The sequence below is a fragment of the Siniperca chuatsi genome, linkage group LG11 (assembly GCF_020085105.1).
Source record: "Siniperca chuatsi isolate FFG_IHB_CAS linkage group LG11, ASM2008510v1, whole genome shotgun sequence".
Classification (NCBI taxonomy): domain Eukaryota; kingdom Metazoa; phylum Chordata; class Actinopteri; order Centrarchiformes; family Sinipercidae; genus Siniperca; species Siniperca chuatsi.
The window spans coordinates 13,173,610-13,191,968 of record NC_058052.1 but is presented as its reverse complement, the minus strand read 5'-3'; the positions used below and the strand labels follow the sequence as shown (position 1 = coordinate 13,191,968).

General features: G+C 37.3%; 1 protein-coding gene across 3 annotated transcripts in view; it reads right to left on the bottom strand.

Annotated features, from left to right (window-relative positions):
* eys (eyes shut homolog) overlaps positions 1 to 18,359 on the bottom strand; it is a 155,313-nt gene that overhangs the window by 49,899 nt on the left and 87,055 nt on the right. For all 3 annotated transcript variants that reach the window (XM_044214334.1, XM_044214335.1, XM_044214336.1), the window contains 7 exons: positions 18,158 to 18,282; positions 17,428 to 17,641; positions 11,776 to 11,966; positions 11,529 to 11,620; positions 8,866 to 9,016; positions 8,565 to 8,677; positions 7,841 to 8,094 (listed from right to left, as the gene is read on the bottom strand). In XM_044214334.1, coding sequence (XP_044070269.1) covers positions 7,841 to 8,094; positions 8,565 to 8,677; positions 8,866 to 9,016; positions 11,529 to 11,620; positions 11,776 to 11,966; positions 17,428 to 17,641; positions 18,158 to 18,282 — 1,140 coding nt within the window. The remainder of the gene's footprint in view (positions 1 to 7,840; positions 8,095 to 8,564; positions 8,678 to 8,865; positions 9,017 to 11,528; positions 11,621 to 11,775; positions 11,967 to 17,427; positions 17,642 to 18,157; positions 18,283 to 18,359) is intronic.

Here is an 18,359-nt window from a genome sequence, read left to right as displayed (position 1 = left end):
AATGTCACAACTCAGTGTATAGGTTCATATACTCTGATTATGGAAAACCAGGTTATTCAAATATGAAGACTTAAACACTTCAACACCTATCTGTGTTTTTTGGCATTTGTGCAATCTCAAATTTGCCCACCGAAGAGAGGACTAGGTGGCTGCTACACTTTTGCTGTAATTTACTATTGGACTGCTTGATCTGTGAGTCAGACACTACTAGTGGACAGCGGTGCAGCGGGTTTATTCATGGAAACAGGGATAATGCAATTCCTGAGTATCAGTCATTCATGTCAACAGCCTATCCTGAAAATGGCCATAACAAGGCTATGAAAAGGAGCCGAGTTATGTAGTAAGTGAAAATATCATTAAGGTGAATTGCAGGGTTTGACAATAAGGACTGCTCAGTGGCCCGGGAGCCAGTAAGACAAAGACTTGGCCCAATTTAATGATCAGTCACCAGACCAACACCTGAGAAGAGTTGCTGGTCCTACCATTTCTCAAATGGTCGTAATCCTGTTATTTTTGCCTGTGTGCTCTGCCACTTTCCGACTCTTGCTATTTTGCTGACCAATCAGAGCGGGTGACTACTCCGAGTTGTGCAGAGAATTATGTGGCGCAGACATGAAAGCCAATACTTCAATTATAAAGAGAAAATAAAAACTGTGTCTTTTGCTGTGGAAGGAGCAGTTTCCTTGGGCTGAAAATGATGAATCAATCCTGTAATGTTTGTTTCAGTTTCTGAGGAAGGCAGATTGAGCTGGCTCATTTTTAAAGGCACCAGCAATTAAAGCAAACACACACTAGATGACCACAAAAAGAGCTTGCAGCACCTAGCCAGTGTGTGAGCAAAGCAGGAAGCTGACAGCCCCTCATCAGGTCCCATTAATGTCAAACACAAAAAATGAAAGGCTCACCACCTTTTTATTTATCCCCCTTACACACACACACACACACACACACACACACACACACACATATTCATTTACAAAAAATTTCTGTCTTTCTCCTCTAAATATTTTGGGAACCCATTTTTCTTTGGGCCCTCTGCAGTCTACTCAGTGGTTAGACTGAATAGGTAATTTGTCAGTCCATAGTATGATCAGCTTCTATTCCGTGATCCAATTTTTTTGCCCTTCATACAAAATAACGTTTATTTGTAAAGAGGACTTTCTACAACCTAAAAGCATGAAAGACCGTTCAAAAATATAGAGTATTCCTCTCAGCCATCTGACTGTACCAAATCAAGCTTTTGTGGCAGGCGACCACAAACCTTTGAGTGTTAGTGTATATTTTTTAAAAAAGAATATGCGGGCAACTTGATAGCCGAGGGGTTAGGGTGCATACCACATGGGCGCAAATGCCCTCAGCAGCGAGTCCCCAGTTCGATTTCCGGCTGGCTGGACCATTTGCTGCATGTCATTCCCCAAATCTCTTTCCCCACATTTCCTCTCTCACTCCACTATCACTATCAAATGAATAATCTTGAAAAAAAGAAAAGAAAAAAAAGAATATGGGTTGTTAGTGGGGTTTGATTAGAGAAGGTAAACGCAAAATATCAAGATGATAATTTAGAAGCAACTTATTTGAGAAAGCCAGGTTTTGAAATAGTTTACACCAAAACAAAAAAGCACTGTAAATGAAAAAAAAAAAATATGTCGTGGTTAGGTAAAAGTTGTTGGTAAAAGACATAAATGGGACAAAACTGTGCTCTCAACTTTCATTTTATTATTCCTCTCTGGCCAACATCCTACATGCTTCAAATATGCGAGAAGTAAGGACATAAGGTAATGAGCCGTAGAAGGAGGTCATGATCAATACAGACCAAGTCTGAATAATTTCCTGCCTCACTGGTTTCGTCTTTTTTGCCTACTTCCTTACTTTGCAGCCATTTACTCCGTAACTAATTTTTGTGATCACTTAGCTTTCAATTGAATGCTTACATACTTGACAGAATGCCTTTGGCAAGGTCTTCGACCTACTGTGTCTTCTTTGAAGAGACAATTTATCATACCTTAAAACTCTGACATGCCCAGATGAACTGGCTTTATCTTGACAAAACCTGTCTTATGGTTGGCTACTTGATATCAAATACTCACTCAACCACCAGGCACTTGCCTGGATTACGGTACACCCTACCAGAGGTGCAGCCCCAGGGTCCAAACATAAGAGACTCACAGCTCACATATGTCAAGCTTCTTATGCATGGCTGCACATAAAATACATTTTAAATCTGACTGAGAAGCAAAAAAGAAGCTATCATTGTAGCGATCTAGCTGATATGGCGATATATTAGATGTGTGCAAGCATTGTCTGTAATACTACCTGAGAAAGGCATGTAAATCTGTCTCAGTAATACATTTGACAGTATGACACCTGACATTTTAGCCACAAATGGGAGTTTACAGCCTTACTGGGCATTTAAATGTTAATATTACCAATCCCTGTTGTAATCTTAATCCAGCACTGACTAGAGATATGTAGTATGTATGTACAAAGTGGTGGAGGAAGTTCTCAGATTACTTAGAAGTAGGAATACCACAAAAACTACTCTGTTACAAGTACTGTAAGAGTCCTGAATTCAAAATTTTACTTAAAGCGGCTATAATCAATATTTTAAATGTTTCAAATGACAATGTGAAAACAATGTGACATTATGAAAGGGGTCGCTCGTAGAGAGATGCACATACAGAGAATTATCACTTGAATCTGCAGCTCCCCTCAGCTTTACTGAGCTTTATAACAAGTTTCAGCTCATTGTTTAGCTGTCTGTAGCTGGCTCACAACTTTGCTGTTTTGGTTCACTGTCACTGTCTCATAACTTGGTGTTCGACCACACCAGGCAGCTGTTTTCAAAGAAAAAGCTCTAAAAACTCACTGTACACTATACCTGCTCAGCACCAAACAGCAGACAGACACAGTTAGAGATTAGCTGGTGAACAGAATGGAGCACTTAGCAGCTGAAGAGCCAGATATAGGAGTTGGTAGAGACCAAAAACAGAGCTAAAAGAAATTAAATATTAAACTTACATTCATCAGGTGGCCAGAAACACAACTCTAAATGAGCGAAAATAGTGCTCCATAACTGCTGTATGTGTAAATAAGCAACTGTTTGCTAACAAGTTCGCCATATCAATCTTGAATCTGTATTCACATGGTTGCAAACTGCAATTTCACCGCTAGATGCCACTAAATCCTGCACACTGCTCCTTTAAAGTATCAAAAGTAAAAGTACTCATGATGCAAAATGGCCCGAATTATCATTGTATATAATATTGTAGGATTATTATTTCTGATGCATTAAAGATGTGTTTAAATGTTGTAGCTGATCAAGGTGAAGCTAATTTTAACTAATGTATGTACTGCTTAGTAGTGTAAACTATAGCAGTACATTACATTGATTACATTATATTCCATAATAATCATCATATGTTTTGTATAAAAAACCTTAATCGCAAAGTAACTATAGCTGACATACTGTATAATGTTGTGGAGTAAAAAGTACAATAGTTTCCTCTCAGCTGTTGTGGAGTAGTATAAAGTATAAGTATAAGTATAAAGTAGCATACAATGTAAATATTGAAGTAAAGTAACCTTTAAAATTTTACTTAATTACAGTACTTAGTAAAAGTACTTAGTTGCATTTAACTACTGCATGTACACCTACACATATATACTTACATTCACATACTCGCTCCTATATGGCCATGCATATACATTAATATACAATATATACACACACAGAGACATGCATATATATATATATATATATATATATATATATATATATATATATATATATATATATATATATATACACACACAATTATCTGATCTTTTTCTTTTTAACCTGAACCTGTTTTATTGATTTGTTTAGTTGTTTTAACCAGTATATAAAGCCTAACCAGGGGTGGGGGCTACAAATTAGCTTCAGCTATATACACTTTATACTGTATGTTACATCTGTTACATTTCCTCTTCCTACGAAACAATGTTCATCTGTATTGTGTTAAATAAACAAACAAATATAATATGCGCTTTTAAAATACTGGAATTAAAAACACTGTGACACACACATCAGTGGTAGTTTTTCCTAATCTGATCCAAGGCTCTAGGGATAGAGGGTGTTGTACAGAAGGCCTTTAAGGCAAATTTGTGAGTTTGGGCCATATAAATAAAATTGACTTGACCTGACTATGTCCATTGTTATTAGTGTGGGAGAGTGCTTATAAGTCTATGTTCTTCATTATATATCAAGTCAAATGATCAACTATTAGGCTACATTTGAGAACATGTTTTACTAACATTAATGGCATCAGTAGCAGATTAGACCTTCTTGAACAATAATATAAGAGGCTACAGAGACTCATGTGCATCCTGATGTTTCTCTTAGATACATACTATATGACATGTCAGCATTTCATCTAGGACACAAACAAGTCCACATCTTTAGTCACTGAGTAGGATGACGTGTCTATAATTAACTGAGAGCAGGGGTGACTTCCTTTATTCTTCTCTTGTGTCTATTCTTAATTCAACAAGAAGTGAGGACAAGGTTGTCACCCAGCAAAGTTGCCGTGGCAATACACATGCACAGACTTTGTCAGCATGTAAACAGCCTCTGGACTCCATCTGTGGGCTATCAGAACTACTGTTGCAAAGCATATCGCTGGCTGAGTGCTCATATGAGATTGCACTCTGTTAAACCTAAGAGACTGAACTGCTTTTGAGGAGGAGCAATTCCTCAAACTCAGCAGAAATGACTCTAAAAGGCCACTGCTAGTATTTAAAGGAAACGTTTATGAGTGACAACTTGAGGGATAAGCAGGAACTTACTTTATGGTCATGGAAGGAAAATGCTGAGGGTGAATTCCATAACTTAAAAATGATTGATTAGAAAAATTTAAAATGAAATTACACAATTGCAAGAATATATCATCAAATCAAGTGTAACATCTGATTCCTTTTACAGGTATGGTGGTGGGAATTTACTGTATATACACACACACATATATATATATATAGTGTTATTATGCATTATTGCATTACAGGTTATATCAGGGTTCATTTCCACTTAGTAAGGTTAGCCTTAAGCTTGCACATTGTCACACAGGCAATATGTTCATGCAACTGGTTAATGCAGTGCAGTCACATGTGATGATATTTTGTGGCACACTAGTAATTACCCCTCTCTGAACCTGAAAGCTACAATGGTGAGAAATAAATGAATCAATAAATAAGTGAATGAATCAATGAATCATTCATATTCCTTATTATCTACTGGCTGTTTAGAAGTTGGCCAAACCATCTTTTAATAATTGGCTTAGCACAGCAGCATCTCTGTCATGTAAGCAGAGGGGGGCACCGCTTTCCTCGACATAGCTGTCTCCCACAGGAAAAACAAATGAGAGTGAAGTCTTAAAAACAGCATCATTTTTGTTACAGTGCCTGGAGTGACAAATAACATTTCAGATTACTTAAACACCTGTAAATTTGCATTTTTAGAACGCATGGCAGAGGTGTCAAATAAGGGTGTTAGGTGAACACAGGCTGCTTAAGCCATGTTAATGACTGTTAACATTAGCATTGAGCGGCATTCTGTCAGATTCCCATGTATTCTGTACACACAAGATTATGCTATCAGCCTAAATCATGTTCAGGGGCTGTAAAAGTAAAGATCAATCCAGTTTTCATTATTAAAACTCTTTGTAATGCTAATAAGAATTTCGATCGCTTAAAATGTATAATGTATGACATTTGGTGGATACTGTTATCCTAAGCTTCTTATTTAAAACCCATGACTGAAAGCATTGTTAGTGCAATGCTATATGAGTTGCAGAGAAAGAGTGTGTTATACATTAGGGAGCAAATGAGCAAAAAGGAGAAAGTCTCACCATTGTTGATGAGCTAAAAAAAAGTCCTGCAGGGGAATTCATTGTTGATACCTGCATAATTTCTACAGAACTCCTTCACAACTTAAATTCTTGTGGGACCTTTTTGTAATAAGCAATGCTGTAATTACATTTTTTTCCCATAGAACATTCTTTTTTCATAGTACACATAATTGGCCATACACTATGTCCTGCCCTCCCTTAGTTACTATTGCTATGCCTGTCAAACTTTCCATTCTCGCATGTGGCATACCTAGTTTACAATGATGTCAGTGGCTGATTTACCTTGAAATTTTTGAAACAATTAATTTCATTATTTAATATCAGACAGAGATAAACAAAAGCAGGCTTCTATTTTCTAGCCCATGACTGGATTTTGCAGAATGAAATGACAATTGTTGCTGGCATTTTATCATGTTGCTAGCTAGCTAATTAAATTAACGTTAGCGCCATGAGTTGGTTGAAAACATCATGTCCGGCATTCTCTTTAGTGTTTTCTGCTGACTCGTTTTAAAACACGAATCTTAATTCTGCACTTAATGGCTAGAAACAGCTTTGTATTGTAGTGTGGACCCTATATGGTAAGGAGAAATGTAAGACTGCCATTTCATTCTAACATAACCGCATTTAGCTGCTTTGCTTACATATTTGTTCGTATTTTCAAAAAATTTGATTTACTTTTACAAGAGAAAAGGCATTTAGGATGAGGACTAAGTGGTGTGTTTGGCAAACGTAACGGTATTCTGGGCAACGCTGGCTGGGGTACTGAAGTACAAGCTTCCCTTATTCCAATAAAGAGCAGGACAGAGCAGCTAACGTTAGCCTAAACTAGCTTCCAGTATCAGCTTCTACACAGTGGGGAAATACTACACAGTGGAGTTAGCTGGTTTGAGCAGATAAAAATAGTTTAATCCATTCCTTACACTTTTCCTCTTGGAAAGGCTAAAAAAGACACCACCCTCCAAACTCTTTAAATGCCCAATATTGCTCTTATTACAACCCAATGCACACAACTCCAACATATGGAGAAGTCCAAAGCTTGACAGCTCTGCCGTGCCTATGAAACGGTCAATTTGAAATAATTTTCATTCCAGTTATAATTACCTGTATCATAGTTGAGTTAACACATATAATTAGCTATCAACATATTTAATCTATGTTAGTAGTACCTTGTTACTGTAGCTAGTAGGCTACAGGGGAGTGAACATGGCTAACATAACACAACATCTGAAATGTCTCTCAGTTATGAGCAGCTTGGCTTGCCTTATCAAGCACATAAGCAATTAATTCACAACTCTGTGTGTAGTGTTACTGCTGTCACTGACAGAGAATGAAGACAAAAGCAAAATACAGGATGCTGTTTTCTATACTGTCAGAGCTATCATGCATGGCAAGAAAGGTAGAAAGGGACGTCAGTAGCTACATCATAAGTGCACTGACAAGAAATCTGCAAAGGAAAAACACTAAAACTTAGTATGTGTGTCTAGTACTGCTGTCTCCATAATATTAGTGTCGGAGTGGTTGGTGCAAAATAACTATTTTTGGTGGGGACAGGGATGAGAGCTTTAGCTGAATGTTGAGCATGTGCTGCAAGGTCATATTCTCATTCTCAGTGAGCGTTGGAGGTGAACATGGACACACAGCGATGGTTCAAGCCTCTTATATGGATCTTTCATTTCATTAATCATATCCTGAATAATTCACATCACTTAAAATTCCTATTGCAGCTGACTCTATTCTCCCTCATAGTGAAACCTATTAGCCAAAGAGGCTCTGCATATATTAACCAACATAATTTGTTGGCTGGCTCTTGATGATACTACTGTAGAGATCACAGTACAGTTGATTTTTACAGCTTGTGTGTGTTATATATATATATATATATATATATATATATATATATATAATGTATAAAAACAGGGAGACACTGTCAGCTAAAACCAAAAAACTTCCAAGCCTACCTTTCTCACAGAAAGTTCCAGTAAAATGAAGCGGGCAGTGACAGGTAGGCACAGCTCCACCAGGGAGCTGCAGCTGATGACATGTTCCTCCGTTGCGGCAAAGACCGTCATGGCAAACATGAGGTTCATGCAGAGGATGTTTTGGTGTTTGTGTGGGAGTTGCTATTGTTGTGTTCACTGTGTCAGAGGTGGTTGATTGAGTTGTCCATCTTGAGGAACTTGTTGTGGAGGCTTCTATGGCATTCAAAGTATATCTGTAAAATTGGACAAACATTTGAGTAGTTTAAGTGGACAAAAATCCAATTTTTAACATTATATAGCATTATATTTATTTGCTTTTAAGGCTAAAAATATGAACTAAATTCTTGTGCAGCAAATTTTACCCATTAAATGAGAGGAAAAGGTAAAGTGCAGTCATTTACCAAGTGGACAGATTTTTGACTACAATCCCCGGAAGAGAGGAAAACTCAAGTGTTATTTATCACAATAAATGGTCAGATTTTCCCCACTGCATCAGATAAAGCAAAATGTGACTACTGGTGCTCGGGTTATACTAAATGATCTAACTATCAAAATATTAACACACAAGTGTGTTGGGGTGATTTTTCTTGTGGGAATTTTGAAAATATGTTTTACTAACAAAAAACAACAGGGTGAAAATGAAATCAAAAGAAGAGATCATGGTGAAGCCATTGTATTTTTTTTTAGAATCCAGAGACTTTACCTGCATCGGTCTATGTTGCTGCCAGCGATGGCATCAGATGTGTAAAAGCTCCTCAGCTTATTAATTTCAATGATCTCAATGCAGCCAGTGTAGTTGTGGAAAGGTTTCACTCGCTGAGGGAAAAAACAAGACTTTATTTAGACAACTGATTTCTTTAGCAGTTCTTACCCATCCTTTACAGTTTTTACTTACGAGGATTTCTTTTATGTAACATTCATGTAACTTTTAAGCATGTATATCTTTCAGAACCTCATGATGTCAGTAGATAGTTGAGAAACCACACAGTGCGTAGAAGTCTTACCTGATTGGGTATATATTGTTGTGGCAGACCACCTGTGAAGATGTGGTTTATTCTTTGTACCACGTGTCCCAACCAGTAATTACTTGCTGTACTTTTGATTTTCTCATGTCCAGAAAGAGTTAGCTCTGCTTCACAAGGAGTCAGGTGTTGTCTACAAAAGATGAACACGTTGTGTCAGCACAGGTACACTAGTTGTTGTTCTAAATTAAATGTCTTCAACATGTCTTTTGGTGTTAACAGAAGAAGTATGTTGTACCAAGGGGGTACAAGGGGTCTTTCAGTTATCATTGACACACAAGCACAAGTGTGTCTGTTCTCTCTCTCTTTAGAAACTTGTGACAATTTACAAAAAATATCACTAAAACGTCCATGCACTCTTACAAGTTAGAAGGGAAGGAACGTTTGTGGCCTTCATAAAAAAGAATGTACCCCCTTTCAAGAAATCAAGTTTTAGCTGACATTATGGCTTCTCTTACACCACAAATTAGAAAAAAAAAATCTTGTTCTTGTTTGAGACTGCTGCAATAGAGACCAGCAACTTCATCTTGCAGATAATATGAAATTCTGTGTGAGTAGTGATACATAAAAACATTCAGAAACAAAGAAACAAATGTTAAAAACTGTGGTAAATGCATGTAATTATTTTGTTTACTTGAGCCATTCATTAATCACAATCCTTTTCTGAGGTGCTACTGCCGAACGCCATTTTTTTTCTCTAGGTATCTTATATGCCTTCACACAACTATTTTGGACCCACCCCACAGCTATTCATAGATTTCAAAAACCAATTCTCCACTTTGAAACAACAGGGGACAGCAGATAATTACCTAAGTGCAGATTCTGGACTAACCATCTGCAGCTTGAGGGTACTCAGGCCACAGATGCACACTCTCCTCTCCAGTGTCTCCTAGTACCCCTTGTTCCCCGAGTGGAAGTTAGGAGGTCCACGAAGCAATCTAGTCTGATTTGTTAAGCCTGTACTTTGCAGGCTGATGCATATGCCGGCTAAACACTCGGGGCACTAACTCCGAGCTGCATAAGTCCTTCCTCTAGAGCCAGCGTGGAGAAGCGGTTAATTTAGAAGCATTCTGCCAGAGCGGCCTGGCCAGCAGCCAGAGGGCACTGTGCTCACTGTCCTTGAGAAGTCAGCCCCACTGGCTTTCTATTTAACATATTGAAAAGCGTCTTTGACGGGAAGATATATTAAAAGTCTATAATGAGTTAGGCAGTGACGTTGAGGATGGCCATGGCGTTGTAGCTCTGGGTCAAATCAGACAAAGATGGACGGACTTGGCCATCAGACAATTACAAAGAATTTGCTTTGTGACACCACGAACCATTTTTCCATATTCCCAACCCTCTAGTTATGACAGCTCTCTTTCTTGCAATGTCTCCAATGGGTTGCTACAGAACACTATGATTGATTCGTACTGCTGTTGTATTTTTCTTGCAGGGAAAAAAAACAAAAAAACAAAAAAACGGGTGGAGCCTAGTAGCCCCTTAAACCAGATAGGCCTTTGCACTTGCATGCACTTGCATATTTAGGGCAGTGCAGCTTTCTGCCAAGAAACATGAGGCAACCTTCCCACTCAGCTTTGTTTCGACAGGAAATAATTTGCTCACCTTTGTACAGTATGTTCATAATCACCTTCAGTACCTTACCTTTTATCTGTTCACCTCTTTTAAAATTTCATCTTCAGAAAAGGTTAATTAATTTCCACATTATTATCTTAGCCCAAATAGAAATTCTTCTAAAAAAATTATGAAATGGCCCCTTTTCAATGTTAAATAAAGTCTCTATACCATCTCCTCAAATGCAAAGTAAACGGATTTGATATGAGTCGAACATCAGCCACTTTGTTTCAGCTTCCAGCTCATACATAATAAACTTTGTGTCTTCAAACTAAACCACAATCTTTCTCATGTCAGAATATAATGGAGAGGGCTGGCAGCAAGATTGCACATGGTCTTAGGAACAATATAACTAAAGGGGCCACAGCCTCACTTTAAATCATTTAAACATTGATTTTGTGCTTCGCTCTTGCTTGTTAATCTTTTCGTAATGAAAAACTGCAAATGAAGACTTTAGAACAGCCAATAAAACATGGTCAGTGATCACTAATGCATTTTAATACGCACATTCTGACGTTTGTTTTAGTTCTTTAAAATGTAAGCCCATTTGCCCATTTGTAATAAAATCTAAATTCTCAGTCTGGTGATTCCTACCAATTATATATCTTCCCCCGGTATTAGTTACAGCCCTTCTCTAAAAAAAATCCTGCCACACTTGAAATGAGTGGATAACTGAGGATCAAGTTAATACCACCTGAGGTGCTAACACTATTTGAACAAAATTTGTGTATTACTAAGTAGCTTATCATGAATGTGCCTCGTTTTTCTCAATAGAAAATATATTCTTGCCTGAAGCAGAGACATAATACACTGCATCTGGGTTGATGTCTTTGTTAATACACCCTGTAAAATGAAATTGGAATTTATTTACTTCTGATATGTTTTTTTTCCCTCACATTTCGGCGCCATTTCTTTTTCTATAAACAGAAATAAAAGCTGAATATTAATTGACCACAACACAGATCTGAAGATTCACACCCAGATTCGCAAGATCAATTCACAGATTAATTGAATACAAAAAAAGAACATACCTGATATTAACAATGTGAACCTTGCCATCATCAACATGAACTAACGTACTGATCCGTGTAACCTCTTCCTCTTCGTTACAGCAAAAGGCATACTGAAACATTTGAGAGAGTTTAAAGATCTGTTTTTTTTTTTATAAATTGGCTGCACAATAGCTGACTTTCATGGAGAAACATGAGGAAAATTGATGTAGTGACTACAAAACTAGCAAATAATCATGCATGATAACTATTTAACTTGAGTTTTTACCTGTAAGATTCCATCCAGGATGAAGAGTTTCATGAAAAAAAAATCACTGTTAGCAGGTCCTTGGTCCACATAAAGTATAGTTCCCCGGGCCACCTGAGTTTGAAATCTCACTGTAATGTTGTTGAGTGCGCTGAGGTCAATACCCTCAAACTCCAGGTATGAATTCCCAAAGTAGTGAACATAGCTTGAATCTAGGAAATAAAAAAAATATAGAAAGTTGAAATTGGGGGAAAAGGGTAAACAAAAGAAAAACAGTCTGCAGTTTACGCATACCGGTATTTACTGTCAGTTCTGCTGAGATGCTCTATTGATCCCTGAATGAAGAATTCAACTTTTCACTCGCTTCCTCCATAAGGAGGTCAGTGCACAGGGCGAGATACAGAACAGCAACCTCAGAATTATTAAAGATCCAGAGTCTGGCTAAGGACTCCTCAGCAGGGCAGATGCTTGTTGCCACTGAGGCTTGAACATGAACTTTCTGGTTTTGTTACTCTGGGGTTCCACACACTACTGTATGCTGCTGCATAAAATGTAAATGTGACCTGTATCCATCAAATAACCTTGGCAACATGGACAGAATACAGCTTAAAGAGATTAGTGCACAGTGCAGGTAATTTAGCATGGGAAGTAGAGGCAAAAAGTAGATCATAATTATTTTGAAAGCAGAAGAAAAGGCTTTAAGGGCTCTTGGTGGAATCACAGTTTTTACTTTTACTCACTGTACAGGCATACTGTAAATAGTCTTATTGGCCAAAAAGCCGTGAAGCATGCAAATGGTACTATATTAGGCGAGACAGGAGTCTTGGCTGAAATGAACGTATTCATACAAGTTTATTGCTTGCCTCATTTTATAGTGGAATAACTTGGTTTATATCATCCATGAGAATGGGCAATTATGGGATATTTCAGTAAAAGTTCCACTGCCCGCAAGCTTATTGGGGGTAGTGACGCAGACAAACTTAAAAGACTGACTCAGACTGCAATTGGAGGCAAGCATTAGGGGTGCTCATGCTCAATATATTTCTCATTTGAAGGAAGTAGTGCAATTTGTTGCAGAAAAGTCAAACCGGAGAGCCTGTTAAAATAAAAAGCATTCCTGGATGCACCTTTCTCATGCTCTGTCTGTTGCTATCTGAAAAAAAAAATCATTACATTAGAGAAATCAGCAAAGCTCCTTTAAAGTTGTTGCCATGATTAATTGAGCAGCTGCAAGTGAGACCTTTATCAATATTTGTTACACGTCAAGTCCTAATAGGCCAGACCCCCTTTGATCTGACAGTGGGCCCCTCAGGGCATTGGGCAAACAAGCTAACCTAAATACCCCTATTTCCTCTGGAGAGCTATATGACCAATACCCTGAGGAAAATCCCCTGACAAAAAAAGTGAGAATTATCAGGAGCAGACCTACTGTGATCTGTGAATTAATGAGGATAAATGCACCCTGCAACAATGCTGTGCTGTCTTCTGCTTCACTCCTGACAATGGGGTTTGCCAATGCTGATGATGGAAAATAACCCCTCAGAGACAAAGCAATTCATTAATTTTAAAGCCTTGTTTGGTCTGATGTAGTCTTTGATGCAGTCTGAGGCTGCTGCCAGGAGGCAGTATCATACCTCATTAGCAGTTAGCTTCAGTCTCTCCTTCAAAGGTGCTTTTACCACTACCTTACATTCTCACACCAGATTCTTCATCCACACAAATAGCTAGTCAGGCTAAATCTAAATTGTAAATGTGTACAATTTAAACTGTATCCTAATTTTTTTTTTTCACTTTCAATATCTTGGTATGCAGTATTTTCTTTACTGCTGTTACAATAACAGGAAAAAGAGGGCTAACATAATGCTGACCAAGGAGTTTGTCACTACTGCACTCTGTTCAAAAGCTTTTCTAGTTTCAATAGGAAAAGAAAGTCGTCTCAGTGGGAATATTCTTTGACATAAATCTTTCAGATCAGATATAATTAGGGCCAGTCTTAATACATGTCCATAAAAGAGGTGAGAAATTGATATGAGTCATATTTAATGTAACTTAGAAAGGTGGAGCACAATGTTGCAGCACAGACTGTATGCAGATGTCAGTCAGGTTAAAGCACAATATATTCCACTAGAAAAATATATTTGGAGAAATACGAACTTAGATCAATTGATATGAGGATAGATTATGGACGGCGTGATTTAATTGATATAGACTTAATGTCCCATTTATATAAAAAAAGCCAGGATGTAAGTCCTGTTTTGTCCCTGATTTATTGGGTAAGGTAATAGACTGACTGATTGAACTTGTCACAGGATGGAGATAAAATACTGCTGAGGACCATTCTTGGACCCTTGCAATTTCAGAGCCCAGAGGAAAGGCAAAAGGTCATACTGTACTATACCTACAAAACTGTCAGGAAATGTCTTATATTCAAGATGTGTAACGTAAGAAGATTTAGTTGAATATCATTATACTGCTGAGACATACAGAATCAAATCTGGTGTCTAATTATATCTTTGTTGTCTGGTTTTAAAAATAACTGATGAAATTACTTCACACACTGACAGTCACTGTACAGGAGGCCACAAACTACAGCGGAAATGACAAATTTAGACACTGCTTTTTTTCATCTTGCCGAGCCTTTTTCTCATGAATATTAATAACTGTGCACATCATGTGAATGTCATTATGACTCACTAGCAAAGTTGTGTCACTGAATATATCAAAATGGTTATATGCACACTAATCAGGCACTGCCAATTCAATTATAAACAAACTATTAAAAAAACATGCTAACATAAACTAGTGCTAAACAGAACAACTTAATGCATGTTAAACTGAAGGTTAACAAGGTGACTGCCCCAAGACAGGTACTGCATGTTTGAAAGGACCCTAACCTCTTACTCATCAAGTTGATTTGGAGGAGCTCAAGTAATTTTATTTCTCCCACACGTGGCAGCAAAAGATAACAGCTTCACCTGTGCTGTGGTGATCACTCCAAGGAAAGTCAACCAAATCGTGGCTTAGCTGCAGTAAGCCTCCCTCCACCAGCAGTGTCCTTTCTAGATTCCCATCAGCTTTCATATTGTACAGCTAAAATACTGTGAAGCTCTGCATTGCATGTACAGTGATGACAAAAAAAAAGAAAAAAAAGAAAAGAAACCCAGAAGACAATCATCTCAATCTCTGGAAAAAAGGTTTCTTTTTTGTTGCTACTAGTTTGCTTCCGAACTGAAATTAACAGATTTTTTACATCTAAATTAAGATAAAAAAAATCAAGATTCTGACCAAATTCACGTTCTTTAGTTGTTAACAAAAAACTATGTAACTATGTAACTATATAACCTACCCACTCTATGTTTAAATTCCCATTGACTTGGTATATTTCAAAGGTTGTAGAGCAGTCTTAGGTTTAAAGGAGCAATGTCTGAGTCTATTTCAAGCAGCACCAAGGGCACTGCATGTGTTTAGATGGTGACCTAGTTAGATAAACTCATGAGTTTCTGGGTCCTCTTACTTTAAAACTTATTTACTTTGATTATGCACTTATATGTAAAAGAGTAAAGAGATGTTTCAGTGCGTAGATTCTTGGGTTTGTTTTTCTTTACCAGTATCTTGTGTGTATATTTAACCTTCTCTGAACCGGTGCAATATGCACTGGATGAAAGCTGGATCAGGTGCAACGGGGAGGACTCCATTATGTTTGGCCCACAGTGATTTTCAGAGTGTCGCACTGAATTGGTTCAAGCTCGTCTGTGTTCAATAGGTCTGTTTTACAGCTCTGTGAACAGTTTCAAAGGTAGACAGACCTCATCTGTCAAGGAGTAACAATCTGCCCGGTGCTCCCAAATCCTCCTCTCACATAGATGACTGAATCCAATACCAATAATGTATAACATATTGTGTGTTGTGTCTATCATTTGAGTGTTAAAGGATATAGCGTCAAATAATGATTGGACTTATCACTCAAAATTATTGTTCTAAAATAGAAATAGAAAATGCACTTTAGTGGCCAATACAAAACTAGCTTTTAACAGGATTGTTTTTCCACCACAGCTGCACAAACTATGACCATCTCTCAATCAAACCTAATATATCATTTCCTGTTATCTTCCAAAGGCTCTATAATCACATTTGGAGTACCAGCTCAGCGGGAGTCTCCTCTCATTCGAAACTGGCAAACCTTGTGCAGCAAAAATGTTTAGTGGGAAGGACAAGGGAAGGATGGCTTTGTAATTTGTCAAAAAAAAAAAAAAAAAAAAATCCCTGGACCACCTCCAGTACAAATTGATTGGTGTAATGGCTTATCAACTTAAATAATTTAGTGTCACTTTCTTGCACACATAATGTCAATAAAAGTAATAGCATAGTAATGGTAGCTATGACTTGATGGAGAAATGTTAATTTAAGTTGATACACTGCCATATTTCAGCTGATCTATCATTAAGGTAACAGGTATTATTCTTGGTAGTGAAATACTTGTCCATCAAAATGATTTCCTTTCCAGAACTAATGAGTGTGTGTTTTACAGTATGTAAATATATAACTCATAATAATATTGATCAAAAGTTCTTCCTCATATGAGAAAGTTTACATTAAAAAAATGTAGAACCATCCTGAACACACACAGACAAGTTAAAAATGGAGAAACTAATTTGAACTGACGCAAAATTGAAACTTCTTAATTGTATGCAGCCTTTGAAGTTGTACAAGTCTTTAAAAAATTAGGAACTAAACTAAACTGCATTTAAATCTGCTTAAAAGTGAGCATAAAGATACTGCAGCATACATACACAGTGGTGGAGGAAGTACTCAGATCCTTTTTTTAAGTAAAAGTAGCAATACAACGATGTAAAAATACTCCATTACATGTAAAGTCCTGCATTCAAAATCATACTTATATACTTATAAAAGTAAAAGTACAGAAGCACTATGAGCGAAATATACAGTAGTATCTATGTATATATATATATATATATATATATATATATATATATATATATATATATATTTACACTAAATCAAAAGTAAAACTACTCAATCAACAGAAACATGACCATATATCATATATCATTTTATATTACAGATTGTTATTACTGATGTAAAAATGTGTAAGCAGAATCTTACTATTGAAGTTGGTTGAGGTAAAGCTAGCTTATGTACTTCAGACAGTTAGTTTAGTCCAGGTCAAGTCACAATAGAACTCTGAAGGGTCATGAGATGACGAATGAGTTGGGAAAGATGAAAAAAGAGATTGAGATATTTCTCTAAACTTTTGCTTTTTTTGTGAAATATTGGATAATTATGCCACTTTGAGCCTCAAGCATTCATTTCGGTGAAACCATGTGAAGAGAAATGTCTCTTTGGTGAAACAACTCATAGACATCTAAAATGTAACAAGGGGCCCCAATTAGACACTGCTTTTTGTAAGGAGTCACAAGCCAAAGAGTTTAGGAACCACTGGTTTGATCTTTAGCAATGCATTGTATTATATAAGCTTATCATATGTTTTTTATGTAAAATCTTCATCTGAAAAGTAAGTAGTAATTACAGCTGTCAGATAAATGTAATAGAGTAAAAAGTACAATATTCCCCTGAAATTAGTGTAGTAGCATAAAATGGAAATACTCAACAGCATGTACTTGCTTCTACATGCCTACACACTGTGGTCTGTACCTGTGGATTGCTCAGCTGCTGGTGCCGGGTTGAGTGTTGGCGTTGGCACTCTGGGTGTGGAGCCGCGAGTGATGTTCTTGACTACAGTCGCCAAGGGAACAGCATCCGTAACAGGAGGCTGGCAGCTGACCTTGTTGATGCCATCTACACAGGAAAATGCTTCTGGACATGGATTCGACAGGCAGTCGTCATAGTTGTGCTCACAGTTCCTCCCCTGTGTATGTAAAATGAATAACCTTTAGATGTGTGGTGTAATTCAGCGATGAGATGATAAATGGGACATAATGTTTACAGCTTGAATAATAAAGTTGGCATTAGGTAGGGAACATGACATTATGTAACAAAAACAAGGCTTTTTTTTAACTTAAAAACCATGTGATGCAACATAGTATCTAATTACTGACAATTCAGATTATTTCATCGTAATGCCAACATTACATTTTTTTCCTCAGTAACCTTTTGGGGCGTAAATTGTTTATATGAAGTAGAAGTAGTACTAACAAATACAAAAACTGTTGTATGTTGTCCTGTTATCTGTACGAGAAAGGCATCTGATTTACCTGCTTTACAATGGGAATAAATAAATGAGGATCAGACTATAAACAATGAAGAAAAAGGCAATCACACATATTTAACAGTTCAGAAAAATGAGAGGACTAAAGAGTTGAGGATAAAGGTTAATAAAAAAATATATATATATGGAGATGGGGAAAAAGGTGGGGAGCCTCACCACAAATCCAGGACGACAGAAACAGGTGTAGCCATAGCCTGGATCATTCTGAATGCATATCCCCTGGTTGCAGGGCTGTGGAAGGCACTCATTAATGTCATCCTCACAGTGAAGGCCTGTCCAACCTGCCAGGAACAAAAGCCCACAGAGTGCTGTGGTGAGCCCAGGCTCTCTCACTTCCACCCTCTGAAGTGAATATCAA